Source organism: Chroicocephalus ridibundus, chromosome 13 (assembly GCF_963924245.1).
Source record: "Chroicocephalus ridibundus chromosome 13, bChrRid1.1, whole genome shotgun sequence".
NCBI classification, from domain to species: Eukaryota; Metazoa; Chordata; class Aves; order Charadriiformes; family Laridae; genus Chroicocephalus; species Chroicocephalus ridibundus.
Window position 1 is genome coordinate 5,231,039 of NC_086296.1, and position 20,223 is coordinate 5,251,261.

Below are 20,223 nucleotides of genomic sequence, written 5' to 3' on the forward strand. Positions count from 1 at the left end.
CTAATTGTTGCCCACCTGGAGCGCTGTTGAATTCGGTGGGGTTTATAGGAGCTCAGCACTTCTGAAAATCAGTTTGGCAATTAGTCCCGTTTCCTCTGTGAGGAGCGGGCATGTTTAACCACTGTGGGGTGGGAGGGTGATCCCAAACTGATGATTTGTAAATGGCTTTGTAGTTCATAGTGTATTACATTTGATGGCCTAAGATTACTCCCAGTACCTAGGTGCTGTAGAGGCCATGCTGTCGCTGCTTCAGGGCCAGGAGTAGGTTACCTTTGTGTGTTGTATAGCAGCAAACGGGTGTGGGGTTGGGGGGGGGGGTGGTGGATGAGGGAGGAAAATAACCCCCTCACACACAAAAAACCCAACAAACAACTAGCAGGGTGTCCCACTAACATGTCTTGTTTTAGGGGGCTGTGCAAGTCCCCCAGCTTTCTGGATTCCAGTGTAATAGGGGTAGATATTTAGAATGTTAATCTTAGTGTGTTTCAGAAGCTGCTTGCACAGCCTTCATTAGGAGCTTGGGAGAGTGGTTGTCATCACTTCAGCATCCTCCTGCTCCTCTTCTGAAGACTTGCTGTGGCCGGAGAAGTATGGGCACAGTTTCTGTGGAGGTGCTGGAGAATATAGGGAATTGCTTGTGACAGTATTTCAGGCAGGCTCTGTCTCAGCTCCCTGGTTTTTGTTGTAAGATTTAAGAAAAAATGTCTTCAAGTTTGGTATGACCTTTCTTTTCTTGACAGTTCTCAGAGGTGGCTGCTGGCAACTGCAGAGCCAGGAGGCACAGGCTGTGCTTGAGGGTCTCAGCTCATCTCCTTGAGAAAGGAGGTGATAGGATCTGCCACACAGGTGGGAGACTATGTTGGTCCAGAACCTAGTTTAGGGTTTAGTGTGTCACCCAGTGGAGCTGCTGTTTGCTGGGCACTGTGGTAAACCCGGGTTAAGGAATCCTGCCATCCTCTATGACTTGCTCATTATTTGCAAGACAGCTCCTGTGCTAGGAGCATGGCAAATTGAAGTACAGAGGTGGGAACAGGAGCTGGGAAGGAAATCTTTACCTAGTTTTGTTACCGGGGCTGGTACGTTGTTAAAACTGCGGTCTAAGCTGGAAATCCTGCAGCATCTCTTCACTAACATCGACCTGGAATTTATCTGGCTGTCTGCCACGTGCTAAATAAACCCCAAGTCATGTTGGAGGCTCCTTCTACCCCCTTGAATCCCAGCCCCTTTCTGGGATTGCAACCCACAGGCAGATTTTTCTTCTGTGGAGGTTTTCAAGCGACCACTTTGGAGCCCCTTGAAACTAGATACTAGTGGGAATTCCTGCAAGGCCTCTCTAGCCTTGCTGGCTCTGAGATCCTGGAGTGAAAACGTGGCTTGGATTGAGGATTGGTCGGTTGGTGAATTAGTACAAACCCAGCTAGTACAATTGCTTGGATTTCCTAATGAGCAGTGAAGAGGTCTGGGTAGGTAAGTAATGTTACATACAGTGAGATCAGAGGTCTACAGCTCTGCTGTGTGGTGGTGATTTGTAAGGAAATCTGAGTGGTGTGGTGTGGTCTGGCTTCAGACTTGTTCTTGTACCTTCACCTTCCTGATTTCTTTTTTTTTAGGATTCTGAAATTCTGTGTTCAAGCGATGCCTTTTTATCGCTTGCATCTGTGCAGTGTCCTGGTGTTTTAAGATGCTGTCCTTAGAATTAGGTCTTGGCTCGTATTACTGTGGCAGAATTAGGAGTTATCTTTCAGCTGGAAAAGTACCGAGTTTGATTTTTCCTTGAAAGAGACTGCATTTTAAAAAGACCATTCTAATAGTGTCGTAACTGCTTTTTGTCGTCTTAAAACCTTAACCGCGTTCAAACCTAGTGGGAAGGAGTCAGATGCTCATGCAGAATTTTCCATGTGCTGTTGGCAGAGGGGAGCTGCCCAGGTTGTTGTATGTATTTTGGTTTAACTGGTTCCTCCTGATACCTAGCCTTTGGTTTGTATCTCGCTTCCCTTGCTAGTGGAAGGAGACTCTTAATAGAGAGAACTGGGGAGTGATTCATGCTGAGGAAGGAAATTATCTGTTATCTAGGTTGTCTCTAAGACAGTTCTGCCAGAGCTGACTTTATCCTTGAGAGGCTGAAAATTTGGTCTAAAAGGTAAATATTTATTCTTTGGAGTATGTGAAATTGATCTGAAATCCAGGCGTCTGGTGGGGTTGCCGATGGGAAGGAAGCTGCACTTGTCTGTGTTCACACAGCACGGTGCGAGTCAACTTTCTCGCAGAACAAAAACTGTTCTGGAGGAGCATAATTAAAAACTTGCTGAAATCTGTGTAACCTCATTGACTAGGCAGTGTTTTCTCCCACCTCAGTTATGACAGTAGGTCTGTGGGAGGGAAGGCTGAGAGGTCTAGCTCCTAATTTCTCTGCCCTCTCAGCAGTGAGGTTCCTGGGATGGAGACTGTTAAAATATCAGAAGTCTTCTGCATCTTAAGAAAGTCACTGGAACTGTGCTAAGTCAGCTGGGAGGAAGTTCAAATACTTGGCAGTGTGACTTTTTTTCAGGGTTATGTAGTAGGACACTTCGGGAAGCTTTTGTAGTACCAAACAGAATGTTTCCATAGCCTTTCTTTTAAAAACTACAGTGGAAATTCCGCATGGCTTTTATAGCCAACCTGCCCCTGCCTTGGTGATTGCCCAGAATTCAGCAGGAACAGAAAGTGAAACTGGCTGGTCTGTTGGTCATATGCTGAGATGTGCAGAAAGTGGAAAAATTGTATAAATGCTAAACCAGATGCAATCCTATTACCATCTTTATGGAGAAAACTGTCAGTGGTAAGAATGAGCCAAGCCAATTCTTGCATAATTAGCCCCATACAATTACATGGTATTTAGTGATATTGGGCTTGATCTGTAAGTTCTTGTGTTTAACAGGGAGTTTCTGATGAGAACATGGAATTTAGACATCCAGAGTGAATGTGTTGCAGTTAACCTAATCATTTAAAATCTTTTCATGCTCCTTTAGTTTCTGTCTTAAAGGTCATTGAAATCTAGACTGGGGATGCCCTTTTTAGCCTTTGCACAGCATCAATTAGTGTTCTATTTTTGAGCACTTGCTAGTATTGGATACGAGGGGAGCTACTTTGGAAAGGTTTTGTAGTATTTGTGGTTTATTTCCTTCTTTACTACTTGGCAGTAGTTCCTACTCTCCTGGCTTTTTAGGGAGATCGCTGTGGCTTGAACCATTGCTGCTGAGTGTTTCTCTGCTATACCTAGGCTCATAATTACTTTTACTGCCTCCTTGGATTCTTCTACTTCCAGTGAAGGAAAGTAGACCTTCTGGCTTAACCTGAGCACAATCCTAAGAGCTCCCTAGTCCAGAGGTCAGCAATGGCACAGATCATCTCTTGACCTGAGCCAAGCACGCCACTTGGGACTGACTTGGTCCTGCATTGAGTTGTGCATAAATCGATTCTCCCTGGCCTCCTGTTGAAGCGGGCTTGCTGTAGCTTTGGGATCTCTCATTTATGCCTTGGTTTCTTTGTCTTTTTAAATGCATCTTCTCTTGAAAGGGTAATGGAACTCCTTTAGCTATAAGAGTGATTGTGTGCATCTGCTGAGTATTACCCACCTGTGTATAGTACTGATACATCTGGCAGTTTTACATCTAAGATGTTTACAGCTGCTGTCCAAGAAAGTTCTGTAGTTTAGATGGTAAGTGGGATGTGTGATTAACCTTGTGTGTCTGGCTCTTTCAGAACAGGGCAGTCGGACGGCCCAAAGGGAAACTGGGCACTGCTTCTGCGGTAAAGCTCGCAGCTAATCGGACAACCGCTGGAGCACGTCGGAGGAGGACGCGATGCCGCAAGTGCGAGGCGTGTCTGCGGACAGAGTGCGGCGAGTGTCACTTCTGCAAAGACATGAAGAAATTTGGGGGACCTGGCAGGATGAAACAGTCCTGCATTATGAGGCAGTGTATCGCAGTAAGTGTACCTGTTGCTACAGCTTGTTTGGAGATTTTTTTCCTGTATCTGTCTACTGGTGACAAGGTGTGGAACTGAGAACTCTGCTCTGAGTAGTCTCTAAAGTGCATCAGGCAAAACAGTGAATCCCTGCTCTCTCAGTTCAGATCTCTTCTTCCCCCATCCCCCAAATCTTAAAACACAATGCTCCTAAAACAGTAGCACGGCTTTCATTCTCAGTAATATAGAAGGTAGATGTGGCAATTATCAGTACACCAGAAATTGTGACTCAAATCACATTGAAATTTGAGAATTTGGGGGAGAAGGGGAAGAGTGGAAAGTTCTCATTCAAAGGGAAAAGAGTCCTGTTTGGTTGCGATCTCTGAATTTCCTGAGAATAGCTGACTTGCAACAATCTTTACCATCTTAACTACTTAACCAACTTAAGATACGGAGAAATGCTTGACTGGCGTCCTCCAAGATTTTGGTGTTGGTGACCCCAGCCCCAGGCTACCCGAGACCTTAAGTTCTACATGTTTGCTATTACCTAGGCATATAGGAGGGATCTGATCCAGATGAGCCAAAGAGCTGTCAAGCCACGGTCTTGTCTTTCTCAGGGACTAGAAACGGCTGTCAGGGGATGAGCATCAGGACAGGGCAAGCAGGCAGCTGGGCAGTTTCCTGAGCTCTTGTGATACATTGCTTAGAAGCTTCTTGAGTCATAAGCGATAGCTTTGTATTTAACAAATATTGACAAATTAATCTTCCATTTAGTTGTCCAAGCACCTTTTGAATCTATTGCTTTCATACTGATTGTCATGGAGCTTATCCTCAGGTCTCGTGTCTACAGTGCCCCCATTCAAGGGTAAAAATTAGCTTTAGCTTTTCACTTGATTCTTTGGAAGGTCTTGTTTATGCTGCTGTTAAGGGTTTGGTTTTCTGTTGTTTTTTTTTTTTTTTAAGGAAAGGAATGTTGTTTATTCATAACTGAAATATCACCCCATCCATGCTGATTTCTCTCTAACTCTTGTTACAGTTCCTTTTACTTAGTTGTTTGGGGTTTTTTCTTTAATTTGATGAGGAAACTGAAGTGGAGGCATCAAATGACTTGGTCTGACACTGATAAAAACCTGATAAGCGCTTAAGGTTTCCAGTAGTTGCTCCTAGTAGCTCACTCCATGTCCTGTTCTAAGCCATGCACTGTTCTTGACATAGAGGATGGGATTCAGCTCTGCTGGAACTTTCAGTAAAGTACATAGAATATCTACCTTTCCGCAGAGTGCTTTTGCAGCTCAAGTGTCTTTTCTTTGAACGCTTGATTTCCTGGAGTGTGGCATGAATTGAACAGCATGGATGAAGAATTTATTATTCTCCAGGGGGAAGAAATAGTGAAATCATGCTGCCTTTTTAGTGGAGGGATTAAATTAGGGCTGCAGTGTGCTTTCTTGTCCTGACTGATGAAGCAAACTTTCATACAAAGCTGTTTCACTCTTGATACACAGATGAGCCTTTTGGAGATGAACTGGATTCTGTTCTGGCTGAGTGTAGTTACCCTCTCATCCCCTTTCTTCTAATGAAGAAATACTTTTTCTTCTTGGTATCTGCAGTTTTATTTCCAGGAGCTGTGATCGGAGTACAGGGCTTGGTAGCCAGGGTCCTCTGATGCCCTGTCCCACCCTTGCATGCACTGAAGAAGACGACATCTCTGCCCTTCGTAGGTTCCCATTGGTATAAATAGCAGGGGAAGTATTACAGACTTTCTCAGAGCACCAAAAGCACAGAAAATTAACAGGTTGAACTGTTGTAACTTTTAACGGTGCTTTACATTTCTATAAGTAATTCTGTTGTCTTCGCTCTTGTTCATTATGTTCTCTAACAATTGCAGTAGTAATATATTATGGTACCTATCCAACAGCTTCCAGCCCAAAAAAACCCACCCAAAACATCGAAGCAAGGCTCTGTGGAAGTAATGATCCCTACAGTTTTGGGATTGTGCTTTTCTCTAGTTAATAACATTGACAATATTAACTAGACACAGATTTTCATTAAACTCAGAAGCCTTAAGAGAGCCTGTATTGCCATTCGGAGAACAGGAAACTCCTCTGCATCACTAGTTCAATCAAGAAAGGAAACAGGAGTGCCTGGGACACTTTATGCTGCACTGAATATGTCTGAAGGGAGTGTGGGGGCTCTGTGCTGGGAGGATGAGTTGTGACAGCATGGCTGTGGGACAGGGCTAGTTGGGACACAGAGGAGATTCCCTAGACACCCTTGCTCCCAGCAAGAAAAATTGTACTGCTCCTGGGACGTTTGTTCTTGTGCGTGGATATAAATATGTACTGTGTGGGAGACAGAACAAAACAAGTGGACAGAGCTCTTACGGCTCTGGACAACTTAGCTTTACTCTGGTTTACTTGCTGGTGGAGTGGGATCTTGGGGATTCCTATTTTGTGCTTGGAGGAAGAGTGGGAATTAAATAGCATTAGCAAAATGCTTTTAAAATGGAGTGTGGGTAAGTACTGGCATGAGAAAGCAGGAAAGTGTTGCTGTAGCTAATGTATCGGGCTGTTGGTGTGTGGGGCAGCACGCTACTCTGTAATGGCTTACTATAGCTAGCTTTTTCCCTGTCTGAAACTTGCTGAAGGATGCACTGTTGCTGGATAGGTTTGGTTCAGTGTGCAAGTATGCATTTATGGATTTTATTCACTCCGTCTAAAAGAGATCCTTGCTGTGAAAAGCCACATCTCTGCCTCTGGCTACTTAATAGTTAAGGATTTGCAACCTAATCGATGGCATTTCACAGCCAGCTTCTTAGGAGGATCTTCCTTTTCTTTCTTGTAATGAGGCTTTACCTTATTGCTGCAAACCAGAAGTTTGTTCCTCATTAGCACAAAGGTGGCTTTTTAATTAGACTAGCATTGAGTGCTTTGACATGGGTGACAGATATGTGAGATGCTGCAGTTCCCTTTCTGCCTCAGCAAAAGATAGAAAAAAATATCAGTGCGTTTCTCGCTTGTGACATTTGCAGGAGAGGAATTCTCTTTTTAAGTGTCTGTGCAGTGCTTTTTGCAATGCTCAGGTTGGGAGCAGGGCCCTAGATAATAGACTGTCAGTCAGAAAAAGGTCTGTTCCTGGTTCTGTTGTGGGCTTGCTGTGAGACCTGGATTGGGTCCCATAACATCTGTCTGCCCTGCTTGTAAAATAGGGGAGCTGCCAAATTGCTAGTCAGATTGTGAAGCTTAATGGATGTGAATAGTGATGTTCTAGGTTGCTTCTTTTCCCTCCCATTGTAGCCTAGTGAAGTGGCATGAATGCCAATGTCTGTGTCAGCTCACAGATTCGAGGGACCCACCAAAAAAGCATTTTCATCCATCCCTGGGATGTCCCGTGGATCTCTGTTGCTACAGGGAGGGCACTTTTCATTCCATGAAACGTCATGTGATGCTTGGTCTGGGTACCCAGCCCCAGTTACTACCTGTTTTTCTTGCCTTCATTGCTCTGCTGGGCTGGTGCCTTCAGCAGTTTGCACGATTAATCCCTGTTTATCTCCTCTTTGAAATGAGGATACTGTAAACTCACATTGAGTTATTCTGTTTCCGTATGTCTTCCATGTCCTGATCAACACTTCTTTCTGATATATGTAAACAGCCGGTGTTGCCTCATACTGCTGTGTGTCTGGTATGTGGAGAAGCTGGGAAAGAGGACACCGTGGAAGAGGAGGAGAGCAAGTTTAATCTCATGCTAATGGAATGCTCCATTTGTAATGAAATAATACACCCAGGATGCCTTAAGGTGAGTACAAGGATGTGATACATGTTGGAAATGAAAACTGGATTGCTTATCACCTTAGTATAAAAGTACTGTACAGAAATTAGAAAGCTTTCACGTGTTTGTCTTTGGAAACTTAAGTGAGCAAAGAATTGGTGTGAGAAGCAGGGTGACAGCTGTGGCACACGCAGTCCTGACTGGCAGGCAGGGATCCTCTGATGTAAGCAGAAACTCTTGCGTTGGACAGCCTCCAAAATGTGTGTGCATGCAAATGTCTTGTGGGGTTTTGTTTTGTTTTTCTTTCTTTCTTTCTTTTTTGCTTCTTGTTTAAGGAAGTGATGAGTTTCAGTTGGGATGGGAAGCTCAAGAGGACAGAGAAATGTGCCTGTACCTTTGGATGAGTTAGTCACAATCCCTGTGTCAGGTAGCTCCTTCCTGTGTCCCGCAAAATACAAACAAGTAGTTTGTTCTTCATGTTTGTCCAGGCACAGATGTGCCAAGCAGCTGGCTGTAAAGATGTCATGAGCAAATGTTGCAGTAGGAAGACTGCAGCTCTAGAGAACAAGCTGAGCGAGTTTCAGGCTGCAGGAGTGCTCACCCTTGGCTGACTTGAGTTCTGTGAGCAGCTATATTCTTTGCTGGTAACAAAAGTGTCATTTTGGGCATATCTTTGCGTATGAGCATTTAGAAGCCTCTTTTCTCCAGAGCTGGTTTGTTTCAGCTGATCAGCCATTTCCTGTTGCTCATTTGTTTATGGTTAAAGTGATTTGCCAAAGCAAATGTATTCTGACACGCCATGCCCCAGAAAGCAGCTTTTGGCCCTTCTGGGATCTCTGGGAGGAGAGGTATGTTCCTTATGCAGGCCTGGGGTGATGCTCTTCTGGCCTTTTATTTTTCTTGCGCTGTACATAGTATTGCACCAAACCATGTGTGTGTCACTTATTAGAGCAGAGAGCAGGTAGCTGGCAAACCAGAACTGTGGCTGTCTCCTTGCTCTGTGAAATTGGTGCTCGCAGCTCCTGCCACAGATGGGCTCTGAAAGGGAGCTTTGCTTGCTTGGCTCTGCTTAAAAGAAGGCTTCAGGGGCTGATAAAGCAAGGGAGGGAGCTGCTCATTTTCAGAGGTACCTCAATTTTGGCTTGTAGCTGCTGCTTTGCTATTCCAGTCCTTCCTGAAAGTGCCCTGTGTGCTCCCCTGTCTCTTGCTTTGCAGTGTCAGTGACACTTCATGGCTGAGTCCAGAGGACATGATTGTTGTCTAGTGGCAGTTCAAGTATGGTTTCCTCTCCCCATACCACATTTGGGACTAGTTGCACAGGATGTGGGTCAGATCTGTGAAATCAAGCAAGTGTTGTTTGTTCTTTTATGCATGTGTGCTGTTCTGAGTGCTGTTTTGGTAACTAGGAACAACACTCTTGCTTTGGGTGTTTCTGAAAATTAAGCAGTGGGACATTTACAGGGTGCCTTGTGTGCATTGTATTTTAATTTCTCAGCGCTTCTGTTGAGATGGAATGGTGGGGTAACTAGTACTGTTTATTTACGGAGACAAAAGGGCACCGGTAGGATTTCAGAATCATCTTGGAAGGCCAGATGAGACTATGCAGCAGGGAGCAGCAAAAGGAAGATGGAGCCTCTTCCTTGTTTCCCTCCTTCCTCTTTATTCACAGGTTCCATGATTTTCTTAGAGACAAAAATCTGTTGCCGTGTTTACATGTTGCTCAAGCCCTCGACATGGGCTTAAGCCCAGAGGATGGAGCCCATAAATAGTCCTTGTGGGAAGTGCCTTTGAATGTAGACACAGCCCCAGGGCAGCTGTTCCGGCTGTCCACCAAGAGAAGGTCCCTTCCTGTCCTACTTGGTAAACAGGCAGTAGTATATATAAACTGTCGATATCTCCAGTTAAATGTCTGGCAAATGTTTTTTTGGGGGAGACTGGAATAAATAGGACCAGTGAAGGGAGGAATGTCCTTCCCTGGCTTCTTCCCATGTGAAGTGAATTCCTTCCAAGATGCGTCTCCAAAGCTTGTGGAGCAGTTTGGCACATGCACTGGCTAATTTGTACTCCAGTGCAGGTTGTTGCTGGTTTGAAGTCCATCCTTTTCCATCTTTCTGATTTGACTGTACATGTTTGTGGTGGGTTTTCTCCATGAAAAAACAGGGTCAGAGGATGATCTCTTTGAGGAGATTAAGGGTAGCTCGGGTACACCTGTGCTCTGACGCACTTGCAGCCTTGAGGGGCTTTTGTGGATGCCTCTTGCTGGGGGAGCCCTGGGTACCAGAGCACCTTAGGTGCGTGCATCGGAACTGTGCTAAAGATGGCCAGGATGTTCCATGTACCAGGAGGTGTCATGGTGGAGTATCTGACATGGCGCTTTCCTTGAAAATACAATACCAGCGCAAGTGTGTATTTTGCTGAAGAGTTTCTTATGAAAATGATCCTGGCAAGCATTTGGCAAGCATTGTTTCCAGAGGGGAGCTAGTGAGATTTTCAGAGGAATATTGCCTTTCATTGTTACAGAGCGTTTGAGTTGAACCAGCATTGATGAATTTTTCTTACTACATGTCAAATTGCTAGTAATGCTGGTTAGCATGTGAGGTAGTGCAGTATGCTGTTTCCTTAAGGAGAAGGGGTTTGTTTTCCCCAGTAGGAGCCTGTTCTTCTTCACCTTAGGTGGATACAGTGATAATGATGGAAGAGGTGAATGTTTAGGTTCCTTGTCAGAACAGCAGAAATACAAAGACCTTTTCCAGCACAGCTGCACTGCTGCCCATGGCTTCAGCCCAGGTACGTCTCGCTGCCTGTGTTGTTTCAGTCTTGGTGCTGCCAGAATTCATGGCTCTCGCTCAGCAATGTCAGATCAGCATCCTGGGTTCTCCACATTCCTTAACAAGAAGACTTCACAGTAGCGTAGTCTCACGTTTAGACTTTCCGAATTGCTGACCTCGTGCTGCAGGTACGTTTCTGAAGATGCCTCATGCTGTGGCTCAGACACCCACCTGCTGTTTGTAGCGAACACTCAGAACTGGCTCCCACCCAGCCTGAAAGGCTGGGGACAGATTCAGTGGCAGGTTTGTGTGTGTCTAATTAGTTTGCTTACAGTTCCTCACATCTGTTCATTTCCTTAAACTTCACAGAAGGGACAGAGCTGTAATGCTTTCCCTTCAGTAGCATTTGTTCTATATTCAGTGCGGGAAATAACTTGTTCCCAACTTGGGCTTGGGCCAGGAATTGTTCCCCTGAGGCAGACATGTATACAACAACTCCTGAAGTATCTTACACCTACCATGGGAAAGAAGGTTCAAAGGCACACAGTTGTGATAAAACCAGTATTTAAATTCTGCCCACTTCATTTACTCATTTATTAACTCCAGAAGACTTGCAGAGAGAGACTGACATGTCATCACTCTTGCTAGATGGGGAAACTAGAATGGCTGCTGTCTGGCTCAGGGGCTTGAGGAAGCAGCTCCCCTAAAACCAGGGCTTGATCCTGCACAGCTAGCGCGTTTGCTCTGAGCTGGGAGGAGAGGAGGAAATGTTTCAGAAATATGAAAAATCTGCAGATCTTTGCTGCTGAAACAGGCGGGCGCAGTCTCCTGCTACTGTGCTGCCATTGCCAATGCCTAGCTATTTGTCTTGACAGTAGCATGTCTTTGCTGTCTATAATAGCAATAAATTAATCTTCCCCCCCCCCGGCTTTTTTCTGAATATATAACTAAACCCTTAAATGTGAATGTGCCATCAGTGAGCATATGTGTGTGTGCGTGGAGGGTGTTTCTGCCTTAGTTCTACTTTACATCCTCAGTTTCATTCACAGAAATGCCTTTTCAGAAACACCTATCTCCTGTTTGGAAAGTAACGCAGGAAATTCAGAAACCAGCAGCTTTTCAACTGTATAGGGCAGGACTGTGCTTTTGTTGTTGTGTAATAATGCTGAGTGTGCGTCTTCTCTTTCAAAAAGCAAAATGTCAGTCTCTCTGAGGTAGTGAAATAGTAAGCGTTTCTCTTCCTTACACTAGCTGAGTAACTGGGGGTGTGAGAAACCTTAAAAATGCCTTCCTGTGTCCAGTCTTCTGAATAAAAGTGCCTGTTCTCTAGCTAACTTGGCAACTGTCATTTTTACTGGCACATGAGCTTGAGGCATGGGACTGCTAGTTCTGATCCATAAAGAAAAATATTCTAAGGAACACTTGATTACAGTGCAGGGTACTTTGCTTCTAAAAATGCCGAGCAGTATTAATGTATTTGAGGATGTGTGTATGGGGAAAAATCCCTTCCTATTAAAAGATCAGACTGTGTTTCACTCTGGGGGGGTGACGGGTCAGGACTGAGCTTTTCAAGTAAGCGGTGTGGGAGGACGTTTGGAGATGGTGTGATTACAGTCCTGGGTTTTGGTTTTGGGGATGGTGTTTTGGTTTGGTGTGTTTTTTGGTGTTTTTTTTGTTTTTTTTTTTTTTTCCTGCAAGAGCACAACGTGCCCTGTGTTAATTGGGATTGTCATTGACTATCATAAAAAGCCCAGACCTGAACACTTTGTGAAATACCAATTTGGCCAGCATGCTTTCCTCCCCTCTTGACATCCTCAGAAGGGGAATTGTGCAGGACCGAGGGCTTGCTCAGCACCAGCAGGGTGGCGCAGCACCAGCGGTGATCTGGGTTTCTTTTCTGCAGCCCCTGGGAGGGCAGCCGTCGATCAGAGAAATTTATGAGTGCACAGAATGCCTCTAAATGATCTACCTGTAGGTTTTTGCAGCTTTTTGCAGCACGATTGTGAATTGAGTTGTGCCTCTCTTTCACCAGGTGAAGGAATCGGATGGTGTGGTTAACGATGAGCTGCCGAACTGCTGGGAGTGTCCAAAGTGCAACCATGCAGGGAAAACTGGAAAAGTGAGTTTAATGGGAATAAGTGGTGCTGTAATGAGATACAAAATCTCAGGCATTCCCTCTGGCTTGTAGGTATAATTTTGCCCAGTACCAGCTTTTGATTTTGTGCTTAATTCAGCTGAGTTGAAGGAAATAAGCTGGATGGCTTTCTGCTCTTTAATAATTTTTGTATTCTTGTTCCATATACCAACACTTCACACAAAGCCTGTGAATATTTGGTTAGTTCTGTGCACTGCTGCATCTTAATCTAAAACCAACAACAACAACAAAAAAAACCCCAAAAACAAACAAACAAAATCCGGAAGTGATTATGCAAAACCTGAAGTGTCTGCTAGAATTAGTGAAACATTATTTCTTTGCAAATTGAGATAAACACTGCAAGTGCGTACTTAGAAAACTAACTTTATGAAGGTTGAAACTACTTTACTCTAACTCTTTGCTAATCATTTTGTCTGTTACAAAGTGATCAACCCACCAGTGTTCGAGGCAACTTAGATAAAGAGCTGAGAAAGGCATAAGATATAAAGTTTGTTTGTGTTTTGTGTCTCTTTGGCGTACAAGCAAAAGCGCGGACCAGGATTCAAATACGCATCAAATCTCCCAGGCTCATTGCTGAAGGAACAGAAAATGAATAGAGATAATAAGGAAGTAACAGATGCTGCAAAACGGAAAGGGGATTGTGAAGAAACTCCCAGGCGGAAATCAGAGGAACATTCCAAAAAGACTCAAGTTGACTCAATACTGAGGAGAAAGTCAGACGAAGTGCATCTGTGGAGGAAAAGGAAATTTGAGAAACCCCAGGAACCCACTATGAGAAAGCGGGTATGACAAAACACTCTTTTCATGTACTTACACAGATGCGCGTGGGCTGGTTGGGGCGCATGTCTCTTGCCTTCTGGCTTATAGCTCATCTTGAAATCCCAGATTGTTACAAAAGAAACTGCGATGTTTTACCTTCCTTTCTGAAAGCTGCTAGTCTAACAGGACAGTAGTTTGAACAGTGACGCTCAGGCTGACGTTCAGAGGCCGAAAACACTGGGCTATGGCTGTTGTTTTATTCAAAATACTGGAAAACCCACTTTAACGGAAAAGTCCTTACAAGATGCTTTGAGTAAGAACAAGGTGAAAATCAATTTTTAATGGAAGCCTTTTCATCTTTCTCCACTTGGTGGCGCATGGCAGCTTGTTTTGTGGCTCATTCAGGGATGTACAATACTCTTAACCCATCAGAGGACCTTTAGAAATGACACCTTCTGTAGCGTGCAGAGAGGAGGAGCCGCTCACAACAGCGATGTAGACAGCTTCTCCCTGAATTTAACAGTCAGAGCTCTTGGGCCAGGCAGGGACACTCTGAATTGTCTTGTGGATTGTCAAATACGGTGCTTGGGATGTACAGAAACGCTGGTTTGCAGAGATAGAAATGAGGACCTAGATTTAATGTCTCTCATGAGTAAGTGGTTGATGGCTTTAAAATCAGAATCAGTGGCTGGTTTTGTATTGCATGTGTATTTCTTGCGCAGTGACAGTCAGTCTGCCCTGCGAGGCTTGACGGGGGAACACTGCGGTACAGCAAATGTAGGGATTGGGGTTGCTTTGGTGGAATGAGAGAGCAAAATTCACCGTACCAGTTCATGCACATCTGCTTTCTGGCCATGTTTTCATTTTCCCATCCCTTTGGACTCACTGCAGTGTTTATGGATGGCTTGAATTGCTCCATGAAAGCCCCCCAGTGCGTGAGGAAGGCACGGTGGATCATCAAACCTTCATCAGACAGCACAACCAGCAAATGTCATGTTTTGGGGTTTTTACTTTTCTTTCTTCCAACAGCTAAAACTTGGGAAAGAAGACAAACTCTTCAGGAAGAAGGTACTTTGCCTTTTTAATAGATGTGTTCTCAAGCCCATTTAATCCTCTCTGCTCATGTGAGCTGAATGGTGAGCCAGTTTCTCTATCAGTCATGTCCTTGTGTCACTGCAGGCATTTTTATTATCGCATCCACATCTTGAAATGGCAGAATATCTTTCTCACGGAAACGTTTATGCTCCAGGATAACTTAGCTGCAGTTTCTGGTTTTATATTTTCTATTCTGGTGTCCCATATTGAAATACAGCATCGACCTGTGTTTTGATGAACCGAGGAGTAAAATTCGTTTTCTATACAGATGTTTTTGCTCTTCCTGTGTGGTTGACTCTTGCCCCTGCCACACAGTCCCTCCGCAGTCTGTACCACAGCACATCCCTGGAGTCCTCTGCTGACAGCCCACAGAGCCAGGGGTGACCCGGCACACAAGTACTGGTTACCTCTCACAGTCTGGCACCGTAACAGAAGTCCAATACCTTTAAACTAAGCGCTCGTCAGTACCCTGTGTGAAGGATGCTGCAAGCTGACAGTAGTCTGATGTAATTTTTTTTTTAATTCTAACCTGTCATTAACCTACTGTGACCTCTCCCTTTATAATATGTTAATTTAAAGACAGGGTGATGGGCTTTCTCTGCTGTGTACTGCAGTCTGAAGCACAGGAGCACATCCACTGACTTGATCCAGTTATTTTATTGCGAAAGCATAGACCTTCTCATAGAACAAGCGTGCTCACAGCAGTTCACCTTTTCTTGCCAGTCTCGATCTCTTCTTATTAGAGCTGTTTCATTGAACAGTTAGTGGCTTCTTTCTTGCTTGTAGTGATCAGATTAGACTTGAAGTCTTCCCTGGTCTTAGTTTGTACATCTCTAAGGCTTCTATCTGGTGTGCATCAAAGAGAGATTTGATTAATGCGAGCAAGTGAAGTGCAGTTTGCTGTTATGAACAGTGACCGGGGCAGGGAAGAAGATGCCAGCTAACGCCTGTCAGCCTGCGTTGTGTTGGAGATTGTGTCAGCGTGAGGTCCCGTCAGGCTAGCAGGGTGTCAGACCTGTCAGATTCCCCATTCTGCATGTACCGGCGGCGGGGGAAGCTCGTGAAGAGAAGGAGAGCTGTGCAGGATGTAAAGGAGCAGCTAAAATGTAATGAAGCGAGGCTGTGAGTATCCAGCACTAAGCCACAGCAGCACAGCCACAGCGCGGGCCGGTGACTGCGGTTCAGGAGGTTTCAGAACCTGACCTTTTGGCCATTGGGCATGAGTGTGCGTCAGCCAGTGTTTAAAGTGGGTGCCCAGTGAATGTGTCCCAAGCCTGGTTTCTTCTGGCCTGCTGGGGAAAAAGCTGTCCATAGTGTGCTGCTAATCTTCTCTACATAAATTGTCCACTGTGTAATGAGTAAGGCCCTTAAATCTGCAGGATTATGCGTGGTGAATAAATGCATTTATCACTCTCCTGGAGTCCGGGGAGCCAGCAGCTGGGCTCCTCATCCATGTGGTGGCACTTGAACTTGATACCTTTGGCTGGTGAATGGACCCTTGTGCTCGGACGGGTGGGGCCCAGTGCTGGCAGGCAGCCCACCCCCCCCTCCCCGGGCAGGGCTGCCTGTGCGGAGCATCAGCATGTGAAGTATTGCTGAGGATGTTCTTGCTCAAATAGTCAACCCTTGTCTCTTCCTTTTCAGCGGCGATCGTGGAAGGCTCCAGATGACCGAACTGCCATGATCAAACCCCTGCGGCGCCTCAAGCAGGAGCCAGAGGATGACCTGCCAGAAGCACCTCCCAGGTCCAAGGATAGTGACCAGTCACGGTCCAGCTCGCCCACTGCAGGTCCCAGCACGGAGGGCGCTGAGCCCAGGGACAAGAAGAAGTTCAAGATGAGGCGGAAAAGGCGGCTTCCCAATAAGGAACTGAGCAAGGAGCTCAGCAAGGAGCTCAACCAGGAGATCCAAAAAACCGAGAACAGCCTTGCCAATGAGAATCACCAACCCATCAAATCTGAACCTGAGAGCGAGAATGAGGAACCTAAGCGTGCTTTGAACAACAGCGAGAGACTCCATAGGTTCAGCAAAGGGTTGAACGGGACTCCCCGGGAGCTGAGGCACCAGCTCATCCCCAGCCTGCGAAGCACACCTCGGGGAATAACCCGGCCACCGCCTTCGCTCTCTCCTCCCAAATGCATTCAGATGGAGCGGCACGTTATCCGGCCACCTCCCATCAGCCCCCCTCCGGACTCACTCCCCCTGGATGACGGGGCAGCCCACGTGATGCAGAGGGAAGTCTGGATGGCTGTCTTTAGCTACCTCAGTCATAGAGACTTGTGCATCTGTATGAGAGTTTGCAAGACCTGGAACAGATGGTAAGGAGGGCGGGAAACCAAGATAGGCCTAACGTGTAAAGGGGTGGGCTTGATGAAAGGGAAGCGGGTGACTAGAAAGGGAGGCACTAGAAAGAGGTGTGCAGGTCGCCACTGAAGCTTTGTTGAGCCCAAGGAGGAGGGGTGACCAGCAGTGTTCAGAGAACTAGCACATTTTCTGGTGCTTTCTCAGAAAAAGCAGTTCCCAGCATTTCTGATGGGAATTGTGTGTATGTCAGCATCGGCATCAGCCTGCCGGGGCTGTGATGCCCCAGAGCAGCCTGTTCTCGCCTCACCTCAATGTTCTTGCCTGCTGGAACAGCCAGTCTAGGTCATGCTAAGTCTTGGTGTCATTCTGCCCCCAGGACTTGCTGACTGTGAATGCAGTTGTTTGTTCAGTTTGGCTATGAAATATCTATGGAGATATAGTGAAGATCTCCCAGTGCCCTCGGTGTTCTCGGAAGGTCCGTGCTGATTATTTCCCTGTAGACGGTACACGGAGAGCGATCCGGTTCGCTGTGTTCTGTACCGGCAGAGCTGATGGAGGAATCCGTCGTTAATTGTATTTACTCACGGTGTGTCCGTTCAGTGCCCGCGGAGCCAGAGTGTGAATGTTGGCACAGTGGGTGACTGTACGGCAGCAGGAAGCACTAGTGGACAGATTCACGTATTTCACTGGCCTTGCAGTAAAGTCACTTGTTGGCTGCCATCTCGGATTCAGCTGTAACGTGCGCACAGATGGGCACGTTGTGCCAGAGGCTCCTTTCTGGTGCGGTCTGGTAACAAACGGGGTAAATGACAGAAAGATTGAGAGGTTGATAATTCGGCGAGGTTATGTGTGTGGAGTGTCTCCTCTGCGGGCTTCTTGGTGTCACAGAAGACTGGTGAATGCCTTTTCCACTTCAGTGAAGTATTTTCTAATGGAAAAACAAGAAAGTGCAGAATCTTGCACACTCGACAGGACTTCTTGCTTGTTGCCCTTAGAGAACTGTAAAGAGAGCGTAAAAACACATAGGCCACATAGATAGGAGTAACAGAGACACACAGGACAGGAGAGGGGGGATCTGTTTTACAGGATTCACTGGGTTTAAGTAAGGAAAGCACAGGGGAAACCAGGACAGTAATAGTTAAAGCCAGTCTTTATATTCCGAAGGTAAGCAAGGAGGTGTGGCTTGTCTTCAGGCTAGAAAATGGATTTTAGTAAGTGCTGTGATGACTTCAAATGGGCTCCGAAGTTGTTGACACTTGTAATTCTGTTGACACTTGGAAATAACGCTTTATTGCATGATATATTTGATGGAGAAACTTCAAACTTACGTAACATTGTGTGGTGTTGTGCTTATCTTAGCATCACTCAGCCTTATTTTTGCTATTTTCAGTTAAATGCTGTAGTTCTCCCTACTGGTTAATGACACCTTTTAAAGTCTTGTAGAAATCCAAACGAGCGCCAAATTAAGTGCCGTTGGCTTTTTTTCTTTTTGGGTAGGTGCTGTGACAAAAGATTATGGACCAAAATAGATTTAAACCATTGTAAATCCATCACTCCACTTATGCTTAGTGGCATTATTAGGAGACAGCCTGTAACCCTTGATCTTAGCTGGACAAACATATCTAAAAAGCAGCTGAGTTGGCTTATCAACAGACTGCCAGGTAAGTGATGTTTTTTGAGCACTTCACTGACTTTACCAAAGCAGTTCGTATCTAAACTGCCATCTCCGAGGAATGTCTGTGGGGATCTGGGTGTCCTAGGAGAGGAGTAGATACGTAGGAATGAAGCGTCAGTGAGTTAAAATGGGCCCAAAATTAGTTACCTTGTGACTGCTTGACACACTGGGTAATTTTAGGCAGGTTTTAGTCAACAGGTAACGTTTCTGTGGAAAGTGCCTGTGCTGACGTCATTAGCAGCGGGGGTGGCGGGGGTCTGCTCTCACCCGCAGTAATGAAGTTCCAGGTGGTGGGAGAGATGGAGAGCTGGGCAGGAGGGGGCTGCCGGGGTCTGGCAGCGCTGGGGTGGTTCGTCAGGGCAGCACTGGGTTTCACCCAACCCGCGCCTGGTAGCAGAGATCACCGCGTATGTCTCTCTGGGTGGGCCACATGCTCCAACTTCTTCTGTATCTGCAGGTCTTCGAGACCTGCTGTTGTCAGGGTGCTCATGGATAGCAGTGTCGGCACTTTGTAGTTCCAGTTGTCCTTTACTCCGAACTCTGGACGTGCAGTGGGCGGAAGGCCTGAAAGACGCACAAATGAGAGACCTCTTGTCGCCACCCACAGATAACCGGCCAGGTAACAGGCGGGAGGAGCACGCGGGAGACCTGTCCCAGCCGCTCTGTGGCATGTTCTGCTGCTAGTCCCCCTTGGAGGAAATGGGCAGAGACCCCCGCGGCTAGCGCCGGCGGCGTGTGGGCTTTGCTGACGCGCGAGGTGTTCAAAGTAATGACTTGCAACACCTCCTCGCTGGAAGCCCCTGGGTAACGAGTGATGTTCTCTGGCTGCTGAACAGTCGTCTGAGCCACTGTGCTGGTTTTCTGTCTGACTTTCTTCTCTTCAGGCTGCAACGGGTGTACTTTAGAGAGTATGGAAACACTTTCTTCCAGTTCAGGGAAGGAGCAGTTCTGTGGGTCATGCCACATTCGCCCGGATATCAGCTCAGGTGAAATTTTGAGCAAATCAGATCTGCTTTCTGGCATGCACTGCACAGCCTACTGCTTATTCCCGACTTGTAATTCCGCTGGGCCCCTGCAGTTACTTTCATCCCTTTTGTTTTGAAATCGGGAGGTGGCTCTGTCCACGTGCCTGTTCCAAAAATAGACAAGTGTTCCTGCTGATGTCCCCTCCAAAGCTCCAGACAGGCAAAAGCGTCTGAAGTTGACATAGGGCGGCAGTGTTGTGTGTCACAGTGCATTTCATATAGATCTGCAGATGTTTGCGATTCGGGATGAGACTTTTGGGAGTGACCCGCTGCATCCGCTTTCCAGGTCAGATCGACAACCGGAGTAAACTACGGAACATCGTTGAGCTGCGTTTGGCCGGCCTGGATATTACAGATGCGTCTTTACGGCTGATCATAAGGCACATGCCTCTGCTCTCCAAACTCAATCTTAGTTACTGTAATCACGTGACAGATCAGTCTATTAACCTGCTGACCGCGGTTGGAACCACCACGCGGGATTCACTAACAGAAATTAATTTATCAGGTAAGCAACACAAGCGCAGAGGAGCAGGGGGGGATTCAAATTGCCCATCGGCATTAGACTTGTGAGAAACACTCACCAGTGGAAGTGGTTTTACCCAGCTCTTCCCCTGGCCCCGGTGTCGCAGCCCCCCCAGGGCTCTGTTTAAGCTGCTGGACGTGCTGCCGGTGTGAAAGGCCCCGCAGCTGCCAGCCTTCCCCCGGGCCTCCACCAGCCGCCTCCCGCTTGGC

At 46.3% G+C, this 20,223-nt stretch overlaps 1 protein-coding gene across 12 annotated transcripts in view; it reads left to right on the plus strand.

Annotated features, from left to right (window-relative positions):
* Nucleotides 1–20,223, plus strand: part of KDM2B (lysine demethylase 2B) — a 125,444-nt gene that overhangs the window by 103,679 nt on the left and 1,542 nt on the right. For 10 of the 12 annotated variants that reach the window (XM_063351383.1, XM_063351381.1, XM_063351385.1 and 7 more), the window contains 9 exons: nucleotides 3,742–3,966; nucleotides 7,594–7,737; nucleotides 12,511–12,597; nucleotides 13,147–13,416; nucleotides 16,132–16,805; nucleotides 18,289–18,452; nucleotides 18,924–19,085; nucleotides 19,351–19,452; nucleotides 19,778–19,996. In XM_063351383.1, the coding sequence (XP_063207453.1) occupies nucleotides 3,742–3,966; nucleotides 7,594–7,737; nucleotides 12,511–12,597; nucleotides 13,147–13,416; nucleotides 16,132–16,805; nucleotides 18,289–18,452; nucleotides 18,924–19,085; nucleotides 19,351–19,452; nucleotides 19,778–19,996 (2,047 nt within the window). The remainder of the gene's footprint in view (nucleotides 1–3,741; nucleotides 3,967–7,593; nucleotides 7,738–12,510; nucleotides 12,598–13,146; nucleotides 13,417–16,131; nucleotides 16,806–18,288; nucleotides 18,453–18,923; nucleotides 19,086–19,350; nucleotides 19,453–19,777; nucleotides 19,997–20,223) is intronic. The other 2 variants (XM_063351382.1, XM_063351386.1) reach the window with 2 other exon arrangements.